Source organism: Lupinus angustifolius, chromosome LG20 (genome assembly GCF_001865875.1).
Source record: "Lupinus angustifolius cultivar Tanjil chromosome LG20, LupAngTanjil_v1.0, whole genome shotgun sequence".
Lineage (NCBI taxonomy): Eukaryota > Viridiplantae > Streptophyta > Magnoliopsida > Fabales > Fabaceae > Lupinus > Lupinus angustifolius.
In genome coordinates this window covers 6,293,092-6,316,957 of record NC_032028.1, presented here as the reverse complement: position 1 = coordinate 6,316,957, position 23,866 = coordinate 6,293,092, and the positions used below count along the sequence as shown (strand labels likewise).

At 36.8% G+C, this 23,866-nt stretch overlaps 2 protein-coding genes across 3 annotated transcripts; both read left to right on the top strand.

Annotated features, from left to right (window-relative positions):
* LOC109336182 (type II inositol polyphosphate 5-phosphatase 15-like) lies at window positions 293-15,155 on the top strand. The gene is made up of 12 exons (XM_019572614.1): window positions 293-1,051; window positions 2,259-2,377; window positions 2,606-2,858; window positions 4,849-5,641; window positions 6,822-6,946; window positions 7,290-7,374; window positions 10,134-10,299; window positions 10,399-10,439; window positions 10,533-10,785; window positions 12,507-12,630; window positions 13,011-13,371; window positions 14,480-15,155. The coding sequence occupies exons 1-12, from the start codon at window positions 456-458 to the stop codon at window positions 14,834-14,836; spliced, it is 3,273 nt and encodes a 1,090-aa protein (XP_019428159.1). The 5' UTR covers window positions 293-455; the 3' UTR covers window positions 14,837-15,155.
* LOC109336638 (type II inositol polyphosphate 5-phosphatase 15-like) lies at window positions 17,586-22,638 on the top strand. 2 transcript variants are annotated; one of them, XM_019573355.1, is made up of 6 exons: window positions 17,586-17,782; window positions 17,882-17,922; window positions 18,016-18,268; window positions 19,990-20,113; window positions 20,494-20,854; window positions 21,963-22,638. In XM_019573355.1, exons 1-6 carry the CDS (start codon window positions 17,656-17,658, stop codon window positions 22,317-22,319), a joined length of 1,263 nt encoding a protein of 420 aa, XP_019428900.1. In that variant the 5' UTR covers window positions 17,586-17,655; the 3' UTR covers window positions 22,320-22,638. The 2 variants fall into 2 exon arrangements, with proteins under 2 accessions (XP_019428900.1, XP_019428901.1); XM_019573356.1 differs by having other exon boundaries at window positions 17,671-17,782; window positions 17,850-17,922.

Below are 23,866 nucleotides of genomic sequence, written 5' to 3'. Positions count from 1 at the left end.
GGTTCAAGTGATACATGTTTGATTCTCCTTAAGAAATGTCTTGAGTTCGAGTCATGTGGATGAAAAAAATGTCCACTAGGAGAGTTAGCCCTACATATCTGATAGATGTTCTCAGCTCAAATAAAATTGCCTTCAATGTGAAAATACCTGTCGAAAACAAAAAAAATAATTAAGTAGAATAAAGTTTTATACTCATTCATTTATTATCTGATGAAATATAATTTATACTTTTTACAATAAAGAAAGATCTAAAAACAATAAGGCATGTTGTTCCAACTGTATGAGCTGCAATATTGTTTGTCCAAACAATATTCCTCGCTCACTTTTCATTTCCCACTTCATCTCCACATCTCTCTCTCTCTTCCATTTTCAACTCTTTTCTATTCACCTAATCTCTCTCTCTCTAGATTCTCTCCGATTCTTTCTTTTTCTTCTTATTCATCATAACCGTTTCAATGGATCCCGAACTCGACCAAAACGACACCGTTTCTACTCGTCAAACTCCCTTATACTTACCTTCTTCCTCTTCCGACGAAGACACCAACGACACCGTTTCGCCTTCCAATTCCATCCACTCCACCAACCGCCGCCTCGACTGCATGCTCCAATTCCTCGACCGCAAACTATCCTACGACCACAACCACCGCCTCATTCCCCGTCCCGGCTCCTTGCCGGAGTTCATCGCCAAAGGCGGCGGCGCTGGAATCTTCAAACTCCCACCTCGAGGTGCCGTACACCCTGCGCGGCCACCGGGTCTTGAATTGCGGCCGCATCCGCTGAGGGAAACTCAGATTGGGCGGTTTCTGAGGAACATTGTTGGAACTGAGTCTCAATTGTGGGCTGCGACTGAGGGCGGGGTTAGGTTATGGAATTTCAAGGATCTGTATGCGTCGTGGTGTAATGGTGTTGGAGGAGAAGAGAGTGGTTTTAGGATTGGGGATGAAGAGACGGCGCCGTTTTGGGAATCGGTGTGGACTTCACCGGCGCTGTGTTTGGTTTCCGATGAGGGGAATAGATTGATGTGGAGTGGACATAAAGACGGAAAGATTAGGTGCGTCCGTGCGTGGATTAGTTTATTTTGCAGAAATTATACGTTTTACTGCGTTTTTTGGTTTTAGAACTCTATTAAGAGATTGATTCTTTCATATAAATTAGCTGAAGCATATTAGCTACTAGGTGCTGAAAGTGGAACTGTTTGGTTTAATTAGCTAATAGGATAGTTGATTTGTGTAAAATGACATAAGCCCCCTAGCTTATAAGCTACCTCTAGTAACTTATCAAATATGAGCTTATAAGATAGTAGCTCAATGAAATAAGCTCATTTTCTCAAACATAATCTGGTTGTTTATAATTTAAATATTTTATGGTGTTTTTGGTTAAATAACTTAGTTAAGTACGTATTGCAGAAGAGCTTATGTTTTAGCTTATTTGATGAGTTTTTTTATATATGCAATTATGCATATTAAAATAAGCTGGAAAAAGTTATAGTAAGGTTGTATGCTATTTTTATAAGTTCTTCCGAACACATGATAAGTCCAAATACACTCTCTCTTTGAGCTCTTTGAAACACCCGCTTAGTGAGACAACTTCTGTTGTTTTTTAGCAAATCTTTGGACCGGACATAAAGATCTGAAGGTTAGGTGCTTGCTTGGATTGCTTATTTTATAATCTAAGGCTGTGTCTAATAAAATAGCTTAATCAAGGTTCTTGATCACATGTTCAAATCCTAGAAACGACCTTTCTGCATGTAGGATTAGGCTACACAAATCTGTCCTCCCTATCTCACTAGGTCGAGTCTCGTCCACTGGGACACCATTTTTATCTAATAAGTTTATTGAAATAAACTAGAAAAGTATAGATAAGTTCTTTTTATAATTTTTTTCATAAACTTTTATCATAAATCCAATTGGGTATCTTCCATGCTCCCCCTAAATAGCTTTAGTGAGATACTTTTGTTTTTTTAGTAAACCCTTGGTATAGTGCCTAAACTCTAAGCATGGGTCACATTGTAGTTCCCGACCTTAGGAAACTATCAAATTAGCTCTTAAGATTGTAAGCATTGGTCATGTTGGTCCCCCGTGTGATCCATTTTCAGTCAATTTGGTCATACTTTGAATTATATATAACAGTTTTGGAGACTAATGTGTTAATTCTCTAAATTGTGACCACCACTTATAATTTCAGAGAATAAAATGATGATTTACTCGTTTTTAAAGCAAGTATTTCCGCCAAAATAATTGAATCCATACATGGTGTAGGTGCTGGCAGATGGATGATCGGACTTTGGATGATAAGAACTGGAGGACTCACTTCAAGGAAAGCTTGTCTTGGCAGGCTCACCGTGGGCCTGTTCTTTCCCTTACTTTCACCTCTCACGGTTATCCTTCATTCCTTATTATTAACTTCACTGCTTTGCTTCTATACTTGCTATCATTCCACACATGACAAGCATGTGGTGATTATTTAAATTACTATTTACTAATATTATTTACATGAAAGAAGATATAGTGAATTGGTGTTAGACCAGGTTTTCACACCTTTGATTCACATGCTTGTTTTCTTATTTTTTTTTTCCTTCTCACCTTTTGTTGTTGATTTGATTCAGGGGATCTGTGGTCGGGTTCTGAAGGAGGAGCTATAAAGATATGGCCTTGGGAGTCTATTGAGAAATCTATTCACCTGACAAAGGAGGAAAGGCACACAGCTGTGATATCAGTGGAGAGGTCTTATATTGACTTGAGGAGCCAGCTGTCTACAAATGGCTTCAACAACATGCTCACTTCAGATATAAAGTACTTAGCATCTGATAATTCAAGAGCAAAAGTATGGAGTGCTGGTTACTTTTTCTTTGCTTTGTGGTAAGATTCACTCTTAGTTTCCCATGGTGTTATTAATTGAAATTAATTTAAGTAATCTTTTATATTTATGCGTTCGAGAATTCAAATATAATTATAACCACGGATAATTTTCCCATGTCTTGCTCACTCACAACTTCTCTTTGTAAGAAAGATATACATTGTGAACAATGCCACTGCGTTCAGAGAGTTCTTTTTAAATTCATAGATAGCTATGCTTTTTTACTTGTACACCCATGTATTAAAATTTTAAATAATTACTGTCCCACCATGGGTGTGCAGTCTGAAAAGCTGATTGTATTTTTGGTTAGTTAACAATGGAAAAATAATGACTATTCAGTAACTACTTGTTTTAATTAACCTTGAGCAGGTCAAGTGGTAAGCTGTTTTAAAATTAATGTAATTTTACCAATAATTCTTTTTCTGTCATTAACTCCACTATTTTTTTTCTGTTTATACTATCTCTAGTAGCAGCAGTAGTTGTAAATGACAAATAGTTGTACCATTGCTCTATATAGTGTGTAGTCTTGTAGTAGACCTTGTACTACAACACCATAAATAAATGATTGTATATAATGTTAGTCACTTACACATTCACACCAAAGAGATTTTGTTGATTAGGTCATCTCTTTGCATGGGATCAAAGACTCGTGTGATTAGCAGTTAGGAGTTTGATCCTTCCTGCCCACATTTTTCTTAATCAAGTAAAATTTGTTACAATGTAAAATGGGAAATGGCATGTACATTTTTTACTCTTCAAGCCCAAAGGGCTTTTGCTTGAGAGGTGTGTTTCTCCACCTAATAACTTCGGATTCTAGAAGACTTGGTCCATGACATGTTAGATTTAGATATCTTGGGTCAATCATACAAGACAATGAGGAAATTGACGGAGAAGTGAACCATAAGATTTAAGTGGGTTGGATGAAATGGAGGAGTGCTTCAGGTGTCATCTGTGATAAAAAGGTACCATCAAGATTAAGATGAAGTTTTACAACACAACTATAAGACTTGCAATGTTTATGTGACTGAATGTTGGGTGATAAAATATCACCAAGAGAATAGACTCCATGTAGACTCATTTGTGATAAAAAGGTACCATCAAGATTAAGAGGAAGTTTTACAACACAACTATAAGACCTACAATGTTTATGTGACTGAATGTTGGGTGATAAAATATCACCAAGAGAATAGACTCCATGTAGACGACAATGTTGCATTGGATGAATGAACACATTAGATAAGATAGGATTAGAAATGAATACATTAGGAAGAAAGTTGGAGTAGCTCTTATTGTAGAAAAGATGATAGAATCACACCTTAGGTGGTTTGGACATATGCGGAGGAGACTAATAGAAGCCCCCTAAGGAGAGTAGATCAGATGGAAACTGTTCCAATTCCCAGAGGGAGACCAAGAAAAACCATTGGGAAAATGATAAAGAAAGACTTGGAGATCAATGCTTTATCAATAAAAATGATTTATGATAGATCATTATGATGTCGTTCGATCTATGTAGCCGACCTCACCTAGTGGGATGAAGGCTTTGTTGTTGGTGATATCTGTATGCTAAAAGTACTTATTTGGATCACAGTTTAATATTTGTTCTGATATACTTCAAACCATTTATTTCCTATGGTTGGCTTGCATCTTTCTCATATTGGTTCTATGCTTTAGAAAATAAGCTAGAAATTAGTAGGTGTGTGTGTTAGTCATGCTTTTGACACTTTTGCCTTTAAGCATATTTAAAGATACAGTGGGTTAAATATTCGTGAGTTGTTCATATTTGTATACGGTGTTCCATCCGGAGTCCTGCATGTCCTGTTTCATTTTGATTATTGGGTGGTTAGCTGATCAATGGTCCTTTGTGCACGAGATATATAATAAAATCATAACCAGATTGTCATTTGCACTATTTTCTCTATGCATAAGCATCACATTTTTCCGCATGTGTATTTGTACCTGTCAATTTAATGTATCGTTGTTGTTAATGTACAGGGATGCTCGTACAAGGGAGTTACTGAAAGTTTTCAATGCAGATGGCCAGATTGAGAATCATGCAGACATGTCCTCAATCCAAGACTTTTCAGTTGAGTTTACTTTGAATTCTAAGAAAGACAAAACACAAAGTGCCGTTGGCTTTTTTCAGCGCTCACGTAATGCCATAATCGGGGCAGCAGATGCTGTTCGTCGAGTTGCAGCGAAGGGGGGCTTTGGGGATGATAATCGGAGAACTGAAGCACTAGTGGTAACAATAGACGGAATGATTTGGACTGGGCATTCAAGTGGCTCGCTGGTGAAGTGGGATGGAAATGGCAATCGGATACAAGATTTTCTTTACCATCCATTTGCTGTTCAATGTTTTTGTACTTTTGGCATGCGGATTTGGGTAGGTTATGTAACTGGTACTGTCCAGGTTTTGGACCTCAATGGTAATCTGATTGGGGGATGGGTGGCTCATAACAGTCCAATTGTAAAAATGACGGTTGGAGCTGGTTACATGTTTGCATTGGCCAACCATGGTGGCATACGTGGATGGAACATCACCTCCCCAGGACCTCTTGATAACATATTACGTTCAGAATTGGGTGGAAAAGAATTTGTATATTCTAAAATAGAAAATGTAAAAATATTGACAGGCACTTGGAATGTTGGACAGGGGAAAGCATCTCAAGATTCCCTTATGTCATGGCTAGGTTCTGTGGCCTCAGATGTTGGCCTGGTCGTTGTTGGGTTGCAAGAGGTTGAAATGGGTGCTGGATTTCTTGCAATGTCTGCAGCTAAAGAAACTGTAAGTTATCATGCTTTCTGAAATAATACCATAAAATTAGTATATATATATTTATTATCAGCAGACAAGTAACAACTTTATTAGTTGTAAGCTATATAACTATTGTTACAAGTTCTATTTAATTGACTTTTTCTGTCATCAGATTTAATTATAATACTTTTGAATTTACTGAATACTTTGGGATGTCAGATATAAGATCATTGATGGCTTGCATGAATAGTTCTCTTTATCTACTCTATTACCAGTCATTAGCTTTCACTTCCAAAAAAATTCCTGTAAATTATATTTAAATGAAGAAAAGGTAAGAAAACGGGTTTCATTCAGGCTAAGCAATGTGCACCTCCATGTCCGGCGGCTCACCTTTGCCATGCAATCTTCATCTTTCAAGTTTGAGCTGATCAATGAGTTCCTCAAATCTTTGAGATGACTCAACAGTACTCGATGGACACAGTCAGTACTCAGTACAAAAACTGCTGAAGAAACAGAGACAGGGAGGGGATCAGATGAAAAAAATCTGGGACTCCAAAGTACACGCCTTATTGTGTAGTGACGGAGAGTGGCAGTGGTTCAGAAGGAGAACATGAATGAGCTCACAGCCTATGGCATTATCTAGTTGTGATTTAGGGATTTAGACTTTTAGACATGTTATAGAAAATTAGGAATATTTCATCTTATTTAAGGAAAAAAATACTCGAGAGTAGTCAATAATCTTCCCCAAGTTTTTTTTTTTAAATTTATATCCCCCTTAGCTGATTAGAATTTCAGAAAAATTGTCCAACAGGATTATTACAGTCCAAGCCCAATTATACATAATTAGCCACAACCACCTTTCCCCACAATGAATTCTCCCTATTTATGCAGCATTAATTTCCTGCATTTTAATTTGGAATTCCTGTATCATTTTTTCTTTTTTTATGATAATCTTGTGCTTCTCCATTATATAATGCACCCAATTGATCTTATATCCGATTTTGCGATAAGGCACTAAAAAAGGATTGTAGACTTTCTTAGGTTGACCGCTAATAGAGATGATTATGAATGGTGTTTCTAGCTATTAAAATGCATAAAAATCATGACAGATTCTGTTGTGATATTATTCATGTGTTCTCATGCTGGGCAGTTTTCCTAGCTTTTCTCTTCCATAACCCTCCCCTAACCCCCATCTCTAAAAAACATATAGGTAGGACTAGAGGGAAGTTCTGCTGGGCAGTGGTGGCTGAATATGATAGACAAAACATTGGATGAAGGTTCAACTTTTGAACGTATTGGATCCAGGCAACTTGCAGGCTTGGTCATTGCTGCATGGTGAGTATCTGAGTAGGAAACCAAGTGAGCTGCTGAAGCATTTAATATTTCAGCAACTACTTTGTGTTATATAATGCATTTGGTGTCTGTTAAATTGTAGCAATTTGAGTTTGAATATGTACTGGTCTGTTAAGTTCCTTGCATACATAATGCATTATTGTCTTCTTTCCTCCCCACTTGTTCTAAATGTTATCCAGGTTTGAAATTTATGGATATGGACCACTAAAGGTTGAGCTCCTATCCTCAAATAAAGTATCAACTAATGCCCTCATGCGACTGTTATGTAAATTCTTTTCCTGTGTTGGTCTCTTTCACCTTTACTAATTGATTTTTTCTTCTTCAGGGTTAAAACCAGCATTAGATTTCATGTTGGGGATGTTGATGTGGCAGCAGTTCCATGTGGCTTTGGACGTGCTATTGGCAATAAGGTAGATCTGCACTGTCTGCTGTTTTGCTTTGTATGTTAGTTTGAATTTTAATTAGTTTCTTGTGTCCCTATCTATGTTTGGTTCATGAAGGATACATTAAGATCTGACCGTTTGAATTAGTTTCTTCATTCTAAGACATTGATAATGAAATATGTTAGCTTCAAACTTTGGCTCAAGTTTCATGCAATGGAAAACTTCTAGTCATATTTGTTTGGAAAACTGTGTTAATAACAAGTTTCCTCTTAGATAGAAGAAATATTTGTGTTTTGTTATGACATGAAATGCCGCAAAGCAATCTTCTTACTATCCTCTTCTTTTAGTTTTCTATTTTCTTCTCTTTTGATAATATTTTATATATAAAGAATATATTTTGAAAACCACCCATTCAGAGTGCACCACAGTGTCGTCAATGTATATGCTGGCCAGTTGCAGCAAAAGGGCGACCCAGTGCACGAAGCTCCCATCTAGTGGGGTATGAGAATGGTAGATATACGTCTGCCTTACCCCCACAAATGGAGAGGCATCAAGTTATATGTTTGCTGCCATATTGAAGGCATTCGTTTTATCCAATAAGAGAAAAGGACTATGAAAAATCGATTAAAAACTGAAGAACAGCGGGAATGACAGAAACAGAAGGAAAAGAGAGAGAAACAAAGAATACCAGAATAATTCTGTGATTTTAGCAAATAAATCAAAATACTGAAGGAAATAAGTACACTTATTCTGCAACCTGTGAGTTTTTCAACCTTAGAACCCACAAACAAATGGACTTGCTCAAAGATGCCCTAAACAAAATTGAGAAACATAGACCTGTTGATGATAGAGAATCAAGAACCTTAGCGCTAGTTGGATGCCATAAAGATCATTTAGAGCTGCTGGTTATCATGATCTACAACCACCATCAATACTTAATAGGCAGATGTTTCCTTGGACCAAACACCTAGAAAGGAAGATGTTTGTCCTTTGGTTGGCCTCATTGGCCATGACTTGGGTTTCAAGCCAAAACTAGCTCTGATGACCACTTGATGACAACCTCTTGGGGCTGCCTTTGAATTAAAGGATCGTTTTAGCTTGAACTTAGATTTGTGAATGTGTGAATTCGGTTTTGGGGAATTAGGGTAATTTTGGGGTAGATGTGGCTTCGGTTTGGGATGTATAATTAGGCTAGGGTTTGTGTATGGTTTGTAGGATGAAGGTGAAGGTGGAAAAGAATGGAAGGTGAGGAGCGCCACAAGCAATGCTGCTTGATAAGCTATGGGGTTCGCCACAAGCAAGGATGCTTGATAAGAACAAGTATGGTGGTGGCCACGGCCAACCTAGGTTTAGGAGAAGTGCTCTCAACTAAAACAATTCAAATTTACTCAAAATAAAACTTAACCTTTATTAATGATTTGATCAAACTATAAATAGGCAAAGTTGCCTTGGCTGAATAGATAAAATAGAAGATAGAAATCAAATTATCTTCTAGTAAACATAAAAATAAAATCCTAAGTAATATCAATTGGTTGAGCTGAATTGCTTGTTTGACTTAGTCTTGAGTGTAATTCGGTTTTGGTGGATGGTTGGCCGAATTTGTTGAGGAGAAGGAAGAGACTTGATCAATTTGACTTCATCTTGAGGAACTAATCATATTTAATTTGAATCCAATCTGATTTGTTGTTGGTTGGAGATGAGATTAGGATTCCCTATTTTATAGCCTTGTGCACCTTAAAAGATTGAGCTTCCTATCTTCTTTCCTTGTTTCTAGCCGTGTGCATCTTTGGGAGATTGATTAATCTCTCTTTAATCTTCATATAATCTTCTCTTTATCTCCAAGTTTGAAAACGTGTGCCATATACCCTTGAATTCAAATTCAAATCTATCTTCTTTCAAATCCAAATTCAAATTCAAATTCAAATTCAAATTGCTAAAACAAACCTATCTTCTTTTAAATTCGTTTTCCCTCCATGCCTTATCTCCTTGTTTGCCTTAGAGATAAAGTGTTAGCTGAATTGCCTTATCTCCTTGTTTGTCCTTATAGATAGATTTCCTTACGTGCCTCCTTCCTTGAAATGATCATGCATTGACTTCCATTTGCCCTAGCCACGTGAAAGGCTTACCCTTGAACCTAAGTAAACTACTTGGTCATGAATATGGACCAATGTTACAAATAATTCCCAACCCATATTACATGAATTAAATACTAACAATGAAAATAAACCTAAGACTATATGAGAATGCAATCTCATTTATTTGAATCAATGAAAATAAAATAAACCTAAGTATAAAGTGACATAAGGACATAAATGTCCTCCTCACATACCCTCTCCTGGGTCAATTGTGTCCTTTGAGACTTTAAGGATCCCTGCCTTGGCTTTGGCCCTAGTTGTAGGACCATCATGACTTATCTTGCCCTTGGAATCAAAGGCTGCCCTAGGAGGGTGTACATCACATAAACTATTCAATGCCACAACGATACTATTGCAAACCTTTTGCATGATGTCCTGCCTAAGTATGAACTCATGTCATATGCCATGGATGCCACCGCTAAGGCTGTGCCTGTTGAACTGCCACACCATAGGGTTTTTTATGGTTGTGACCCTCCCTCACATAAATGCCATTCCATGGCAGTGGTACTTAGTATTGACAACACTAATGCACCATGTCCTGTATGCGTAATGTGCAAACAATGTGTTTCCAAGAAAACTTTAGACTATTATCTTCTAGTTGTTAGTTTTAGTTATTCTGATCGTTGACTTGTGAAATAATTGTCTCTCCAGGGAGCTGTTGGTTTGAGGATTAGAGTGTATGATCGGATAATGTGCTTTGTTAATTGTCACTTTGCTGCGCATTTAGATGCAGTTAGTCGTCGCAATGCTGATTTTGATCATGTATACCGAACAATGTCCTTCAGCCGGCCAACAAACTTCTTAAATGCTGCGGCTGGTACCCTGCTTTCCTTTACTGTTTTGCTTACTTGCATTATCCATTTATTTAATTTGTGTGTTTATAGATCTGGCTTGACATTGGTCGTTTCTGTTTCAGCTAGCACTTCATCTTCTATTCCAACATTTCGTGTTACAAATGTATGTAGATGCTGCGTACTTTTTCCTTAAGTAGTAATTCATTATGCATTTAGAAAATTGTATGAATCATTGATTGTGGAGATTGGTGTCCAGTCCGCAGAAGCGATGCCTGAGTTATCTGAGGCAGAGATGGTTGTGTTTCTTGGTGATTTAAACTATCGCCTTGACGGCATTTCATATGATGAAGCTAGGGATTTTGTTTCTCAAAGGTGTTTTGATTGGCTAAGAGAAAGGGATCAGCTTCGAGCAGAAATGGATACTGGGAATGTCTTCCAAGGAATGCGTGAAGCGATTATCACATTTCCTCCCACATACAAGTTTGAACGGCATCAAGTTGGTTTAGCAGGTTTGTTTTGCACTTTTATTGTAAAATAAATTGGATTAACTTGTTACTCTGGTGTTATAACGGAAATAATATTGTTAGGGCGGCCCAATGCATAAGGCTCCTACCTAGTGACTTTGGGAGGGAGATGTACACTGTCTCACCCTCGCAATCGAAGAGGTTGTTTCCGGGATTTGAACCCATGACCTTCAGGTCACAGGGCAAGCAACCTTACCATTGCGTAGTGACTCAACCTTCGGAATTAGTATTATTACAGTCTCTTTGTTTACTAAAACAACTGGTCCCTCACTTCTGCACTGTTGGATTTACTCTGAATCTGCTGCGCAGGGATCACACAGATCCCCATACCAATCCAATGCTTCCATTTTATTTTTATTGTGTGTAAAATATATCCCCAAGGCACAAACAAAGGGTCTGTGAACATGAGGCATTTCAGAAACTCAATGCGTCAATTTCATAACCCACACTAATCCCTGTTTGATTAAACCAAAGGGATATATTTATCATCAAAAGAGGAATGATTGACATGGGATTCAAATGTAAAACATGTGCCTTGGGTTGCTATATTTCTTCTCTATTCTTGGATCAGAAGTAGAGCATTTCTAAAGCTTCAGTTAAAAAGGGTGACCCAATTCATGAGGCTCTCACCTAGCGGAGTCTGGAGAAGGTAGATATATACAGCTTTATGTTAGAAATGGTAATCAAGAATGGAAAGAATTAAAGAACTGAGTATGAAGATGTATTATTATTCAATAGCCAAGAATGCACTACAAAGTTTGAAAGAATAACCGAATGATCCCCTATGAATCAATTCCGTATTGATAGGGATATGGGAGGTATTAAACCGAAGCCACCTATCAAAAATGTATATGTTAGACGCAATAAACAGAATTTACACTAACGGACTTGTCGTTAGGTCCTGTTAGTAGTTAGTATAAATAGAAGTAATTAGGAGGGGAGGGGATAATATGTTAGTTGACAGTTTTGGAGGGAAATTGATTCATAAGAAATCATTCAATTATTCTTTCAAGCATCTGTAGTGCATTCTTGACTATTGAATAATAATACATCTTCATACTCAGTTCTTTAATTCTTGATTACCAGTTCTAACACTTTACTATCACAAGCAAAAAGGTTGTTTCCAAGATTTTAACCCAGGACCTCTAGGTCACAAGGCAAACAACCTTAGTGTTGTGCTGAGGCCCACCCTCATTTCTGCAGCTCCACTTACTAAGAATTTTTATTCACAGACCAATAACATGCATACCATACAGTATAGGAGAGGAATAAAAGAATGAAAGAAGCCAGATGTATTTAAAATCCCTATTGCAATCACACCTCACAAATAATGATTTTCAATCCTCTTCATCTTTGTCTTTATATGAATTGTTCAAAATGTAGGGTTTAGTTAAGATTGTTGTATAGTGACGTGAACTAGTAATCATGAGTTCAAATCTTGGAAACAAGTCAAAACCCCTTCAATTGGGGGGTTAGGCTGCATACATTTGCCCAAGACTTGATCATGTGGCAGCCTCGTGTGCTAGTGCACCTTTTTTTTTATGATTGTAACTACTTATTCAGTCTTGCTGTGTGATTTGAATTGAAAGGTGAATCATTTCAATTTTCAATTAACAGTCACTACTGCTAATAGGTTCTCTTTCACTATAACTGCTTCGAGATTTCGAAGGGTATATTTCAGATTTGTATGAATTCTTTCTTTGAAGGGTATGATTCTGGTGAGAAGAAACGTATCCCTGCCTGGTGTGACAGAATTTTGTATCGTGATTGTCGCCCTTGTTTGGTGGCTGACTGCAATTTAGACTGTCCAGTTGTCTGTTCTGTATTGCAGTAAGTTCTCTTTTTTGTATATTTATTTCCATTTGTCATTTGATCCATGTAGCCAACTCTACCTAGTGGGGTAGTGGGATAAGGTTTGATTGTTGTCTACCTATCAATAAGGGATCTCTTTATTATATAAATGGGACTGCGGTGGAAGTCAAAATTGAACTTTAGATGTTCTAAAATAGGGAAATAGTAGATAGCCAAATATGTTTTGCCAGAATGAGCTGGTATTACCTTTTGCTCTTGAATGAATGAGGGATCCCTGCTACCATTGCTTATCCAATTACCACTCATGACAGATTCTGGCTAAATTCTCTCAAATACTCAAATCAGCATGAGTGGAAGCACAACCTTTTTTTTAATTATTATCATCTCACTTTCAATAGGTACGAAGCTTGCATGGATGTCACAGATAGTGATCACAAGCCTGTGCGGTGCATATTTTCTACAGATATTGCCCGAGTAGATGAGTCAACCCGGAGACAGGAGTTTGGAGAGATTCTTCAGTCAAATGAGAAAATTAAATACCTTCTAAAAGGATTATGCAAGATTCCTGACACTATCATTAGTACAAACAACATAATCCTTCAAAACCAGGACACCTTAATTTTGCGTATTACAAATAAATGTGCAGAAGACAATGCTCTGTTCGAAATAATTTGTGAAGGCCAGAGTACTGTTTTGGAGGGTCAGAAGGCATCTAACCATCAATTGAGAGGTTCCTTTGGCTTCCCGAGGTGGCTTGAGGTGATACTCATATTTTAGAATGAACGTTTTTATGAAATATTTTTGGTGACAGGTTTTTTTAGCATGTTAATCTTTGTTAGAAGTGTGAAATAAAAATTAGCTATAAGGCTAGTTGTTCTAGTTGATATGTTAGAACAACTGTTGTTGTCAGTTAGTTACTAACTATTTGTAGCAGTACAGTTGAAATGTACCTTCAGAAATGCATTCCTTGGAAATGTTATAGTCGCTTGTTTGTAGCATTAGTTAGTGACTGTTTGTAGCAGTACATTTCCAAGGAATGCGTGAAATGATTATAACATTTCCTCCCACTGTTGTACTGTTACAAACAGTCAGTGAGGAATTGACAGTATAGTTATACTAAGTCTAACATATCAACTAGCCTTATAGCTAACTTCTATTACACGTTTCTAACATTCTTTATTTTTTATTTCTATTAGCCTATTCTTCTATTTTAATAAATAAATAAGTTAGAAAAAGAAGAAAGGTGGCCACCATGCCGAAGTTTTCCTTTATTGATTAGCATACTTTTCATTTATCTTGATTTTGAAGGATAAATATTTGATTCAAATAAATAGTGGTTAATTTAGATACCTAAAATTTCAGTTACATTCATAGTTTTCAGAGTGATTAAATTAAATTCAAAATTTTACTTACCTATACTAAAGTTACACAATATAGTATTTATATTAAATATTAATTAAGAGTAGATTAAGACAAGAGACCTATACCTAAGAGAACCAATCTGGTTTTATGCGAAGAAGGTCAAACATGGAAGCTATATAGCAATTACAAGGTTTAATGAGGATATCACATTGGATTCAAGGTGGATTAATATGTGCAATGCTTTAGCGATAATTTAAATAACTAGAAGATGCATATTCTACTCATAACTGCATTAATCATAGCACATATGCGGCACATAACACTGCAACACACCCTACATAAAACTGGCTCCAATAATCTCCAATAATTGGGATTTAGTACAAAAGATGTTAGTCCTGGAGCTATGTTTTTTTTATGTGGATCAACATTAAACTTTTTTTGCTTCAGACAAGGCCTATCATTTGTAACACAACATTAGGTAATAACCTGCACATTTATGATTCAGGTAAGTCCTGCAACTGGTATAATAAGGCCAGATCATATGGTTGAGGTATCAGTGCATCATGAAGAATTTCAAACCCTGGAAGAGTTTGTTGATGGTGTTGTACAAAACTCTTGGTGTGAAGACTCCAGAGACATGGAAGCTATTTTGGTTGTTAAGGTGCGTGGCAATTGCACTAGTCAGACAAGAGATCACCGAGTCCGTGTTCACCACTGTTATTCAGCCAAGAAAAACCAAACAGAATCTCAACCAAACAACTCCAGCGATATCCAAGCAAGTGTACTACGCCGATCTGATTTCCAACGTCTCAGCAGTTCTTATGATGTGGTTGACAAACTACATAATTTGCATTGCCCTTAAAAGGCAGCAAATGATGTGAGTGTTTGTAACATTTACTTATATATTTTGTGGAAGGATGAAAACTTCATAGATTTAGCATCCTGGTTATGTTTGGCACTGTTTTTTTATAGGGAGTTCACAGTCAAACTGTTAATCATGGAGCTGGTTTTAACTGTATAGAGAAAGCAAATGCAAGGCAAGAATAAGCAAAACAGCTTTTCTTAGATCCATTATTTAATTTGTTAAGAAATGAGTCCAATTTATTGTGTAAATGTCTGTACCATAATACTAAACAATACAAGCAGCAATTGAATGGGGAAATTGACTGCCTTTGTTGTTATTGAAGCCGAAGCTGGCTATTGTTGAGTTTTTCCTTTTTAGAGAATGGGTAACTAACACACTGATACTTGTTACTCTCTCATTATTTTGCTTGGAATTTTGTATAATGGAAATCCATTTTAACAGACTTCCTGTTATGTACCAAAACAAAATCTGGATTGAGTCATTGGTAAGCTAAACAATTCTGCCAATGGTGAGAACTTTCGATACTTGATGGTTTGCAATATGTATATATCCTAGCTTCAAATATTCAACAAGTCATTTTTTGGCCTTTTTAGTACTCACTTTTTTGGGTGAGACTGATCCCATTTTTTGGCGATTTTGGTGAAAAAAAGTGTATTTGTTTGAAAATCCATCATGGATGGTCCTCTTATCCATGTGCCATGGACGACCCAAACGTATATGGCTGGTCTCCATGTGAACCACATCACAAAGAACTACATCTTCATATTTCCCTATTGAAAAGGGAACCTCCACTTGCTGGTTCACAATAATCCCCCCAATCTCACTTAACCATTGTAGTTGGTAAGGAGTGGGATGTGGTTTAGTCTCAAGGTTTAGTTTTGAAACTAACCTTGAACTAGCCATGTTGGTACAACCACCATCAATACTTAATAGGCAGATGTTTCCTTGGACCAAACACCTAGAAAGGAAGATGTTTGTCCTTTGGTTGGCCTCATTGGCCATGACTTGGGTTTCAAGCCAAAACTAGCTCTGATGACCACTTGATGACAACCTCTTGGGGCTGCCTTTGAATTAAAGGATCGTTTTAGCTTGAACTTAGATTTGTGAATGTGTGAATTCGGTTTTGGGGAATTAGGGTAATTTTGGGGTAGATGTGGCTTCGGTTTGGGATGTATAATTAGGCTAGGGTTTGTGTATGGTTTGTAGGATGAAGGTGAAGGTGGAAAAGAATGGAAGGTGAGGAGCGCCACAAGCAATGCTGCTTGATAAGCTATGGGGTTCGCCACAAGCAAGGATGCTTGATAAGAACAAGTATGGTGGTGGCCACGGCCAACCTAGGTTTAGGAGAAGTGCTCTCAACTAAAACAATTCAAATTTACTCAAAATAAAACTTAACCTTTATTAATGATTTGATCAAACTATAAATAGGCAAAGTTGCCTTGGCTGAATAGATAAAATAGAAGATAGAAATCAAATTATCTTCTAGTAAACATAAAAATAAAATCCTAAGTAATATCAATTGGTTGAGCTGAATTGCTTGTTTGACTTAGTCTTGAGTGTAATTCGGTTTTGGTGGATGGTTGGCCGAATTTGTTGAGGAGAAGGAAGAGACTTGATCAATTTGACTTCATCTTGAGGAACTAATCATATTTAATTTGAATCCAATCTGATTTGTTGTTGGTTGGAGATGAGATTAGGATTCCCTATTTTATAGCCTTGTGCACCTTAAAAGATTGAGCTTCCTATCTTCTTTCCTTGTTTCTAGCCGTGTGCATCTTTGGGAGATTGATTAATCTCTCTTTAATCTTCATATAATCTTCTCTTTATCTCCAAGTTTGAAAACGTGTGCCATATACCCTTGAATTCAAATTCAAATCTATCTTCTTTCAAATCCAAATTCAAATTCAAATTCAAATTCAAATTGCTAAAACAAACCTATCTTCTTTTAAATTCGTTTTCCCTCCATGCCTTATCTCCTTGTTTGCCTTAGAGATAAAGTGTTAGCTGAATTGCCTTATCTCCTTGTTTGTCCTTATAGATAGATTTCCTTACGTGCCTCCTTCCTTGAAATGATCATGCATTGACTTCCATTTGCCCTAGCCACGTGAAAGGCTTACCCTTGAACCTAAGTAAACTACTTGGTCATGAATATGGACCAATGTTACAAATAATTCCCAACCCATATTACATGAATTAAATACTAACAATGAAAATAAACCTAAGACTATATGAGAATGCAATCTCATTTATTTGAATCAATGAAAATAAAATAAACCTAAGTATAAAGTGACATAAGGACATAAATGTCCTCCTCACATACCCTCTCCTGGGTCAATTGTGTCCTTTGAGACTTTAAGGATCCCTGCCTTGGCTTTGGCCCTAGTTGTAGGACCATCATGACTTATCTTGCCCTTGGAATCAAAGGCTGCCCTAGGAGGGTGTACATCACATAAACTATTCAATGCCACAACGATACTATTGCAAACCTTTTGCATGATGTCCTGCCTAAGTATGAACTCATGTCATATGCCATGGATGCCACCGCTAAGGCTGTGCCTGTTGAACTGCCACACCATAGGGTTTTTTATGGTTGTGACCCTCCCTCACATAAATGCCATTCCATGGCAGTGGTACTTAGTATTGACAACACTAATGCACCATGTCCTGTATGCGTAATGTGCAAACAATGTGTTTCCAAGAAAACTTTAGACTATTATCTTCTAGTTGTTAGTTTTAGTTATTCTGATCGTTGACTTGTGAAATAATTGTCTCTCCAGGGAGCTGTTGGTTTGAGGATTAGAGTGTATGATCGGATAATGTGCTTTGTTAATTGTCACTTTGCTGCGCATTTAGATGCAGTTAGTCGTCGCAATGCTGATTTTGATCATGTATACCGAACAATGTCCTTCAGCCGGCCAACAAACTTCTTAAATGCTGCGGCTGGTACCCTGCTTTCCTTTACTGTTTTGCTTACTTGCATTATCCATTTATTTAATTTGTGTGTTTATAGATCTGGCTTGACATTGGTCGTTTCTGTTTCAGCTAGCACTTCATCTTCTATTCCAACATTTCGTGTTACAAATGTATGTAGATGCTGCGTACTTTTTCCTTAAGTAGTAATTCATTATGCATTTAGAAAATTGTATGAATCATTGATTGTGGAGATTGGTGTCCAGTCCGCAGAAGCGATGCCTGAGTTATCTGAGGCAGAGATGGTTGTGTTTCTTGGTGATTTAAACTATCGCCTTGACGGCATTTCATATGATGAAGCTAGGGATTTTGTTTCTCAAAGGTGTTTTGATTGGCTAAGAGAAAGGGATCAGCTTCGAGCAGAAATGGATACTGGGAATGTCTTCCAAGGAATGCGTGAAGCGATTATCACATTTCCTCCCACATACAAGTTTGAACGGCATCAAGTTGGTTTAGCAGGTTTGTTTTGCACTTTTATTGTAAAATAAATTGGATTAACTTGTTACTCTGGTGTTATAACGGAAATAATATTGTTAGGGCGGCCCAATGCATAAGGCTCCTACCTAGTGACTTTGGGAGGGAGATGTACACTGTCTCACCCTCGCAATCGAAGAGGTTGTTTCCGGGATTTGAACCCATGACCTTCAGGTCACAGGGCAAGCAACCTTACCATTGCGTAGTGACTCAACCTTCGGAATTAGTATTATTACAGTCTCTTTGTTTACTAAAACAACTGGTCCCTCACTTCTGCACTGTTGGATTTACTCTGAATCTGCTGCGCAGGGATCACACAGATCCCCATACCAATCCAATGCTTCCATTTTATTTTTATTGTGTGTAAAATATATCCCCAAGGCACAAACAAAGGGTCTGTGAACATGAGGCATTTCAGAAACTCAATGCGTCAATTTCATAACCCACACTAATCCCTGTTTGATTAAACCAAAGGGATATATTTATCATCAAAAGAGGAATGATTGACATGGGATTCAAATGTAAAACATGTGCCTTGGGTTGCTATATTTCTTCTCTATTCTTGGATCAGAAGTAGAGCATTTCTAAAGCTTCAGTTAAAAAGGGTGACCCAATTCATGAGGCTCTCACCTAGCGGAGTCTGGAGAAGGTAGATATATACAGCTTTATGTTAGAAATGGTAATCAAGAATGGAAAGAATTAAAGAACTGAGTATGAAGATGTATTATTATTCAATAGCCAAGAATGCACTACAAAGTTTGAAAGAATAACCGAATGATCCCCTATGAATCAATTCCGTATTGATAGGGATATGGGAGGTATTAAACCGAAGCCACCTATCAAAAATGTATATGTTAGACGCAATAAACAGAATTTACACTAACGGACTTGTCGTTAGGTCCTGTTAGTAGTTAGTATAAATAGAAGTAATTAGGAGGGGAGGGGATAATATGTTAGTTGACAGTTTTGGAGGGAAATTGATTCATAAGAAATCATTCAATTATTCTTTCAAGCATCTGTAGTGCATTCTTGACTATTGAATAATAATACATCTTCATACTCAGTTCTTTAATTCTTGATTACCAGTTCTAACACTTTACTATCACAAGCAAAAAGGTTGTTTCCAAGATTTTAACCCAGGACCTCTAGGTCACAAGGCAAACAACCTTAGTGTTGTGCTGAGGCCCACCCTCATTTCTGCAGCTCCACTTACTAAGAATTTTTATTCACAGACCAATAACATGCATACCATACAGTATAGGAGAGGAATAAAAGAATGAAAGAAGCCAGATGTATTTAAAATCCCTATTGCAATCACACCTCACAAATAATGATTTTCAATCCTCTTCATCTTTGTCTTTATATGAATTGTTCAAAATGTAGGGTTTAGTTAAGATTGTTGTATAGTGACGTGAACTAGTAATCATGAGTTCAAATCTTGGAAACAAGTCAAAACCCCTTCATTTGGGGGGTTAGGCTGCATACATTTGCCCAAGACTTGATCATGTGGCAGCCTCGTGTGCTAGTGCACCTTTTTTTTTATGATTGTAACTACTTATTCAGTCTTGCTGTGTGATTTGAATTGAAAGGTGAATCATTTCAATTTTCAATTAACAGTCACTACTGCTAATAGGTTCTCTTTCACTATAACTGCTTCGAGATTTCGAAGGGTATATTTCAGATTTGTATGAATTCTTTCTTTGAAGGGTATGATTCTGGTGAGAAGAAACGTATCCCTGCCTGGTGTGACAGAATTTTGTATCGTGATTGTCGCCCTTGTTTGGTGGCTGACTGCAATTTAGACTGTCCAGTTGTCTGTTCTGTATTGCAGTAAGTTCTCTTTTTTGTATATTTATTTCCATTTGTCATTTGATCCATGTAGCCAACTCTACCTAGTGGGGTAGTGGGATAAGGTTTGATTGTTGTCTACCTATCAATAAGGGATCTCTTTATTATATAAATGGGACTGCGGTGGAAGTCAAAATTGAACTTTAGATGTTCTAAAATAGGGAAATAGTAGATAGCCAAATATGTTTTGCCAGAATGAGCTGGTATTACCTTTTGCTCTTGAATGAATGAGGGATCCCTGCTACCATTGCTTATCCAATTACCACTCATGACAGATTCTGGCTAAATTCTCTCAAATACTCAAATCAGCATGAGTGGAAGCACAACCTTTTTTTTAATTATTATCATCTCACTTTCAATAGGTACGAAGCTTGCATGGATGTCACAGATAGTGATCACAAGCCTGTGCGGTGCATATTTTCTACAGATATTGCCCGAGTAGATGAGTCAACCCGGAGACAGGAGTTTGGAGAGATTCTTCAGTCAAATGAGAAAATTAAATACCTTCTAAAAGGATTATGCAAGATTCCTGACACTATCATTAGTACAAACAACATAATCCTTCAAAACCAGGACACCTTAATTTTGCGTATTACAAATAAATGTGCAGAAGACAATGCTCTGTTCGAAATAATTTGTGAAGGCCAGAGTACTGTTTTGGAGGGTCAGAAGGCATCTAACCATCAATTGAGAGGTTCCTTTGGCTTCCCGAGGTGGCTTGAGGTGATACTCATATTTTAGAATGAACGTTTTTATGAAATATTTTTGGTGACAGGTTTTTTTAGCATGTTAATCTTTGTTAGAAGTGTGAAATAAAAATTAGCTATAAGGCTAGTTGTTCTAGTTGATATGTTAGAACAACTGTTGTTGTCAGTTAGTTACTAACTATTTGTAGCAGTACAGTTGAAATGTACCTTCAGAAATGCATTCCTTGGAAATGTTATAGTCGCTTGTTTGTAGCATTAGTTAGTGACTGTTTGTAGCAGTACATTTCCAAGGAATGCGTGAAATGATTATAACATTTCCTCCCACTGTTGTACTGTTACAAACAGTCAGTGAGGAATTGACAGTATAGTTATACTAAGTCTAACATATCAACTAGCCTTATAGCTAACTTCTATTACACGTTTCTAACATTCTTTATTTTTTATTTCTATTAGCCTATTCTTCTATTTTAATAAATAAATAAGTTAGAAAAAGAAGAAAGGTGGCCACCATGCCGAAGTTTTCCTTTATTGATTAGCATACTTTTCATTTATCTTGATTTTGAAGGATAAATATTTGATTCAAATAAATAGTGGTTAATTTAGATACCTAAAATTTCAGTTACATTCATAGTTTTCAGAGTGATTAAATTAAATTCAAAATTTTACTTACCTATACTAAAGTTACACAATATAGTATTTATATTAAATATTAATTAAGAGTAGATTAAGACAAGAGACCTATACCTAAGAGAACCAATCTGGTTTTATGCGAAGAAGGTCAAACATGGAAGCTATATAGCAATTACAAGGTTTAATGAGGATATCACATTGGATTCAAGGTGGATTAATATGTGCAATGCTTTAGCGATAATTTAAATAACTAGAAGATGCATATTCTACTCATAACTGCATTAATCATAGCACATATGCGGCACATAACACTGCAACACACCCTACATAAAACTGGCTCCAATAATCTCCAATAATTGGGATTTAGTACAAAAGATGTTAGTCCTGGAGCTATGTTTTTTTTATGTGGATCAACATTAAACTTTTTTTGCTTCAGACAAGGCCTATCATTTGTAACACAACATTAGGTAATAACCTGCACATTTATGATTCAGGTAAGTCCTGCAACTGGTATAATAAGGCCAGATCATATGGTTGAGGTATCAGTGCATCATGAAGAATTTCAAACCCTGGAAGAGTTTGTTGATGGTGTTGTACAAAACTCTTGGTGTGAAGACTCCAGAGACATGGAAGCTATTTTGGTTGTTAAGGTGCGTGGCAATTGCACTAGTCAGACAAGAGATCACCGAGTCCGTGTTCACCACTGTTATTCAGCCAAGAAAAACCAAACAGAATCTCAACCAAACAACTCCAGCGATATCCAAGCAAGTGTACTACGCCGATCTGATTTCCAACGTCTCAGCAGTTCTTATGATGTGGTTGACAAACTACATAATTTGCATTGCCCTTAAAAGGCAGCAAATGATGTGAGTGTTTGTAACATTTACTTATATATTTTGTGGAAGGATGAAAACTTCATAGATTTAGCATCCTGGTTATGTTTGGCACTGTTTTTTTATAGGGAGTTCACAGTCAAACTGTTAATCATGGAGCTGGTTTTAACTGTATAGAGAAAGCAAATGCAAGGCAAGAATAAGCAAAACAGCTTTTCTTAGATCCATTATTTAATTTGTTAAGAAATGAGTCCAATTTATTGTGTAAATGTCTGTACCATAATACTAAACAATACAAGCAGCAATTGAATGGGGAAATTGACTGCCTTTGTTGTTATTGAAGCCGAAGCTGGCTATTGTTGAGTTTTTCCTTTTTAGAGAATGGGTAACTAACACACTGATACTTGTTACTCTCTCATTATTTTGCTTGGAATTTTGTATAATGGAAATCCATTTTAACAGACTTCCTGTTATGTACCAAAACAAAATCTGGATTGAGTCATTGGTAAGCTAAACAATTCTGCCAATGGTGAGAACTTTCGATACTTGATGGTTTGCAATATGTATATATCCTAGCTTCAAATATTCAACAAGTCATTTTTTGGCCTTTTTAGTACTCACTTTTTTGGGTGAGACTGATCCCATTTTTTGGCCTTTTTAGATGCTCTCTCTCTCTCTCTCTCTCTCTCTCTCTCTCTCTCTCTCTCTCTCTCTCTCTCTCTCTCTCTCTCTCTCTCTCTCTCTCTCTCTCTCTCTCTCTCTCTCTCTCTCTCTCTCTCTCTCTCTCTCTCTCTCTCTCTCTCTCTCTCTCTCTCTCTCTCTCTCTCTCTCTCTCTCTCTCTCTCTCTCTCTCTCTCTCTCTCTCACCCCTAACAATACATTTCTTCAGGTTTCAAGCCAAAAAATATAGTTGTCGTTAGTGTACTTATTCTGATAGTTATCACTTGAGAAAATGCTTGGTGAATAATGAAGTAAACGGATACAATTCTCTTTTGGTAATGAATTGTAAACTTGATAACTTGAGAAAATGCTTGTTGAATAATGAATTAAGCGGATATAAGTTCTTTCTTGGTAATGAATTGTCACTTCAGAAAATGCTTGTTTAATAATGAATTAAACGGATACAAGTTCTTTTTTGGTACAGAAAATAATATAGTTTTATACTATAATAGCATAGATAGTATTTGAATAATTTTTGTGCTTCCACTATGGGAAATTACGTCGTGTTTCCATTGTAAAGAATGAAGCTATTGAACTCACCCTCGTACCCGCACGTGGGTATCTTCTCATGCATACCTTCACAAACACCTTTTTTATGGCTCGTGGTTTCACAGAAAAATACATTAACCTTCTTTTGTGTAAGAATCAAAGTGAAATATCCACACCAATCATCAAATCAATACAACCTATCACAGGTTGCCATGCCCCACCCATAGTCCCATATAATAGAACAATTCTCGTATAATATCTATGCAACGTCGATGTAGATACAGTAATAATATATGAATCTCACACATTATTGGTGCATACATCTTTTTTTCTTCCTCAATTACACATAATACCAC

Bases quoted from the DNA above. Each gene is read 5' to 3' on its own strand.
- LOC109336182 (XM_019572614.1), top strand. From the start codon at position 456: ATGGATCCCGAACTCGACCAAAACGACACCGTTTCTACTCGTCAAACT. The intron at 2,378-2,605 runs GTTATCCTTCAT...GATTTGATTCAG, and splicing joins CCTTACTTTCACCTCTCACG to GGGATCTGTGGTCGGGTTCT. The intron at 5,642-6,821 runs GTAAGTTATCAT...AAAAACATATAG, and splicing joins TGTCTGCAGCTAAAGAAACT to GTAGGACTAGAGGGAAGTTC.
- LOC109336638 (XM_019573355.1), top strand. From the start codon at position 17,656: ATGTGCTTTGTTAATTGTCACTTTGCTGCGCATTTAGATGCAGTTAGT. The intron at 17,783-17,881 runs GTACCCTGCTTT...TTTCTGTTTCAG, and splicing joins CTTCTTAAATGCTGCGGCTG to CTAGCACTTCATCTTCTATT. The intron at 17,923-18,015 runs GTATGTAGATGC...ATTGGTGTCCAG, and splicing joins CAACATTTCGTGTTACAAAT to TCCGCAGAAGCGATGCCTGA.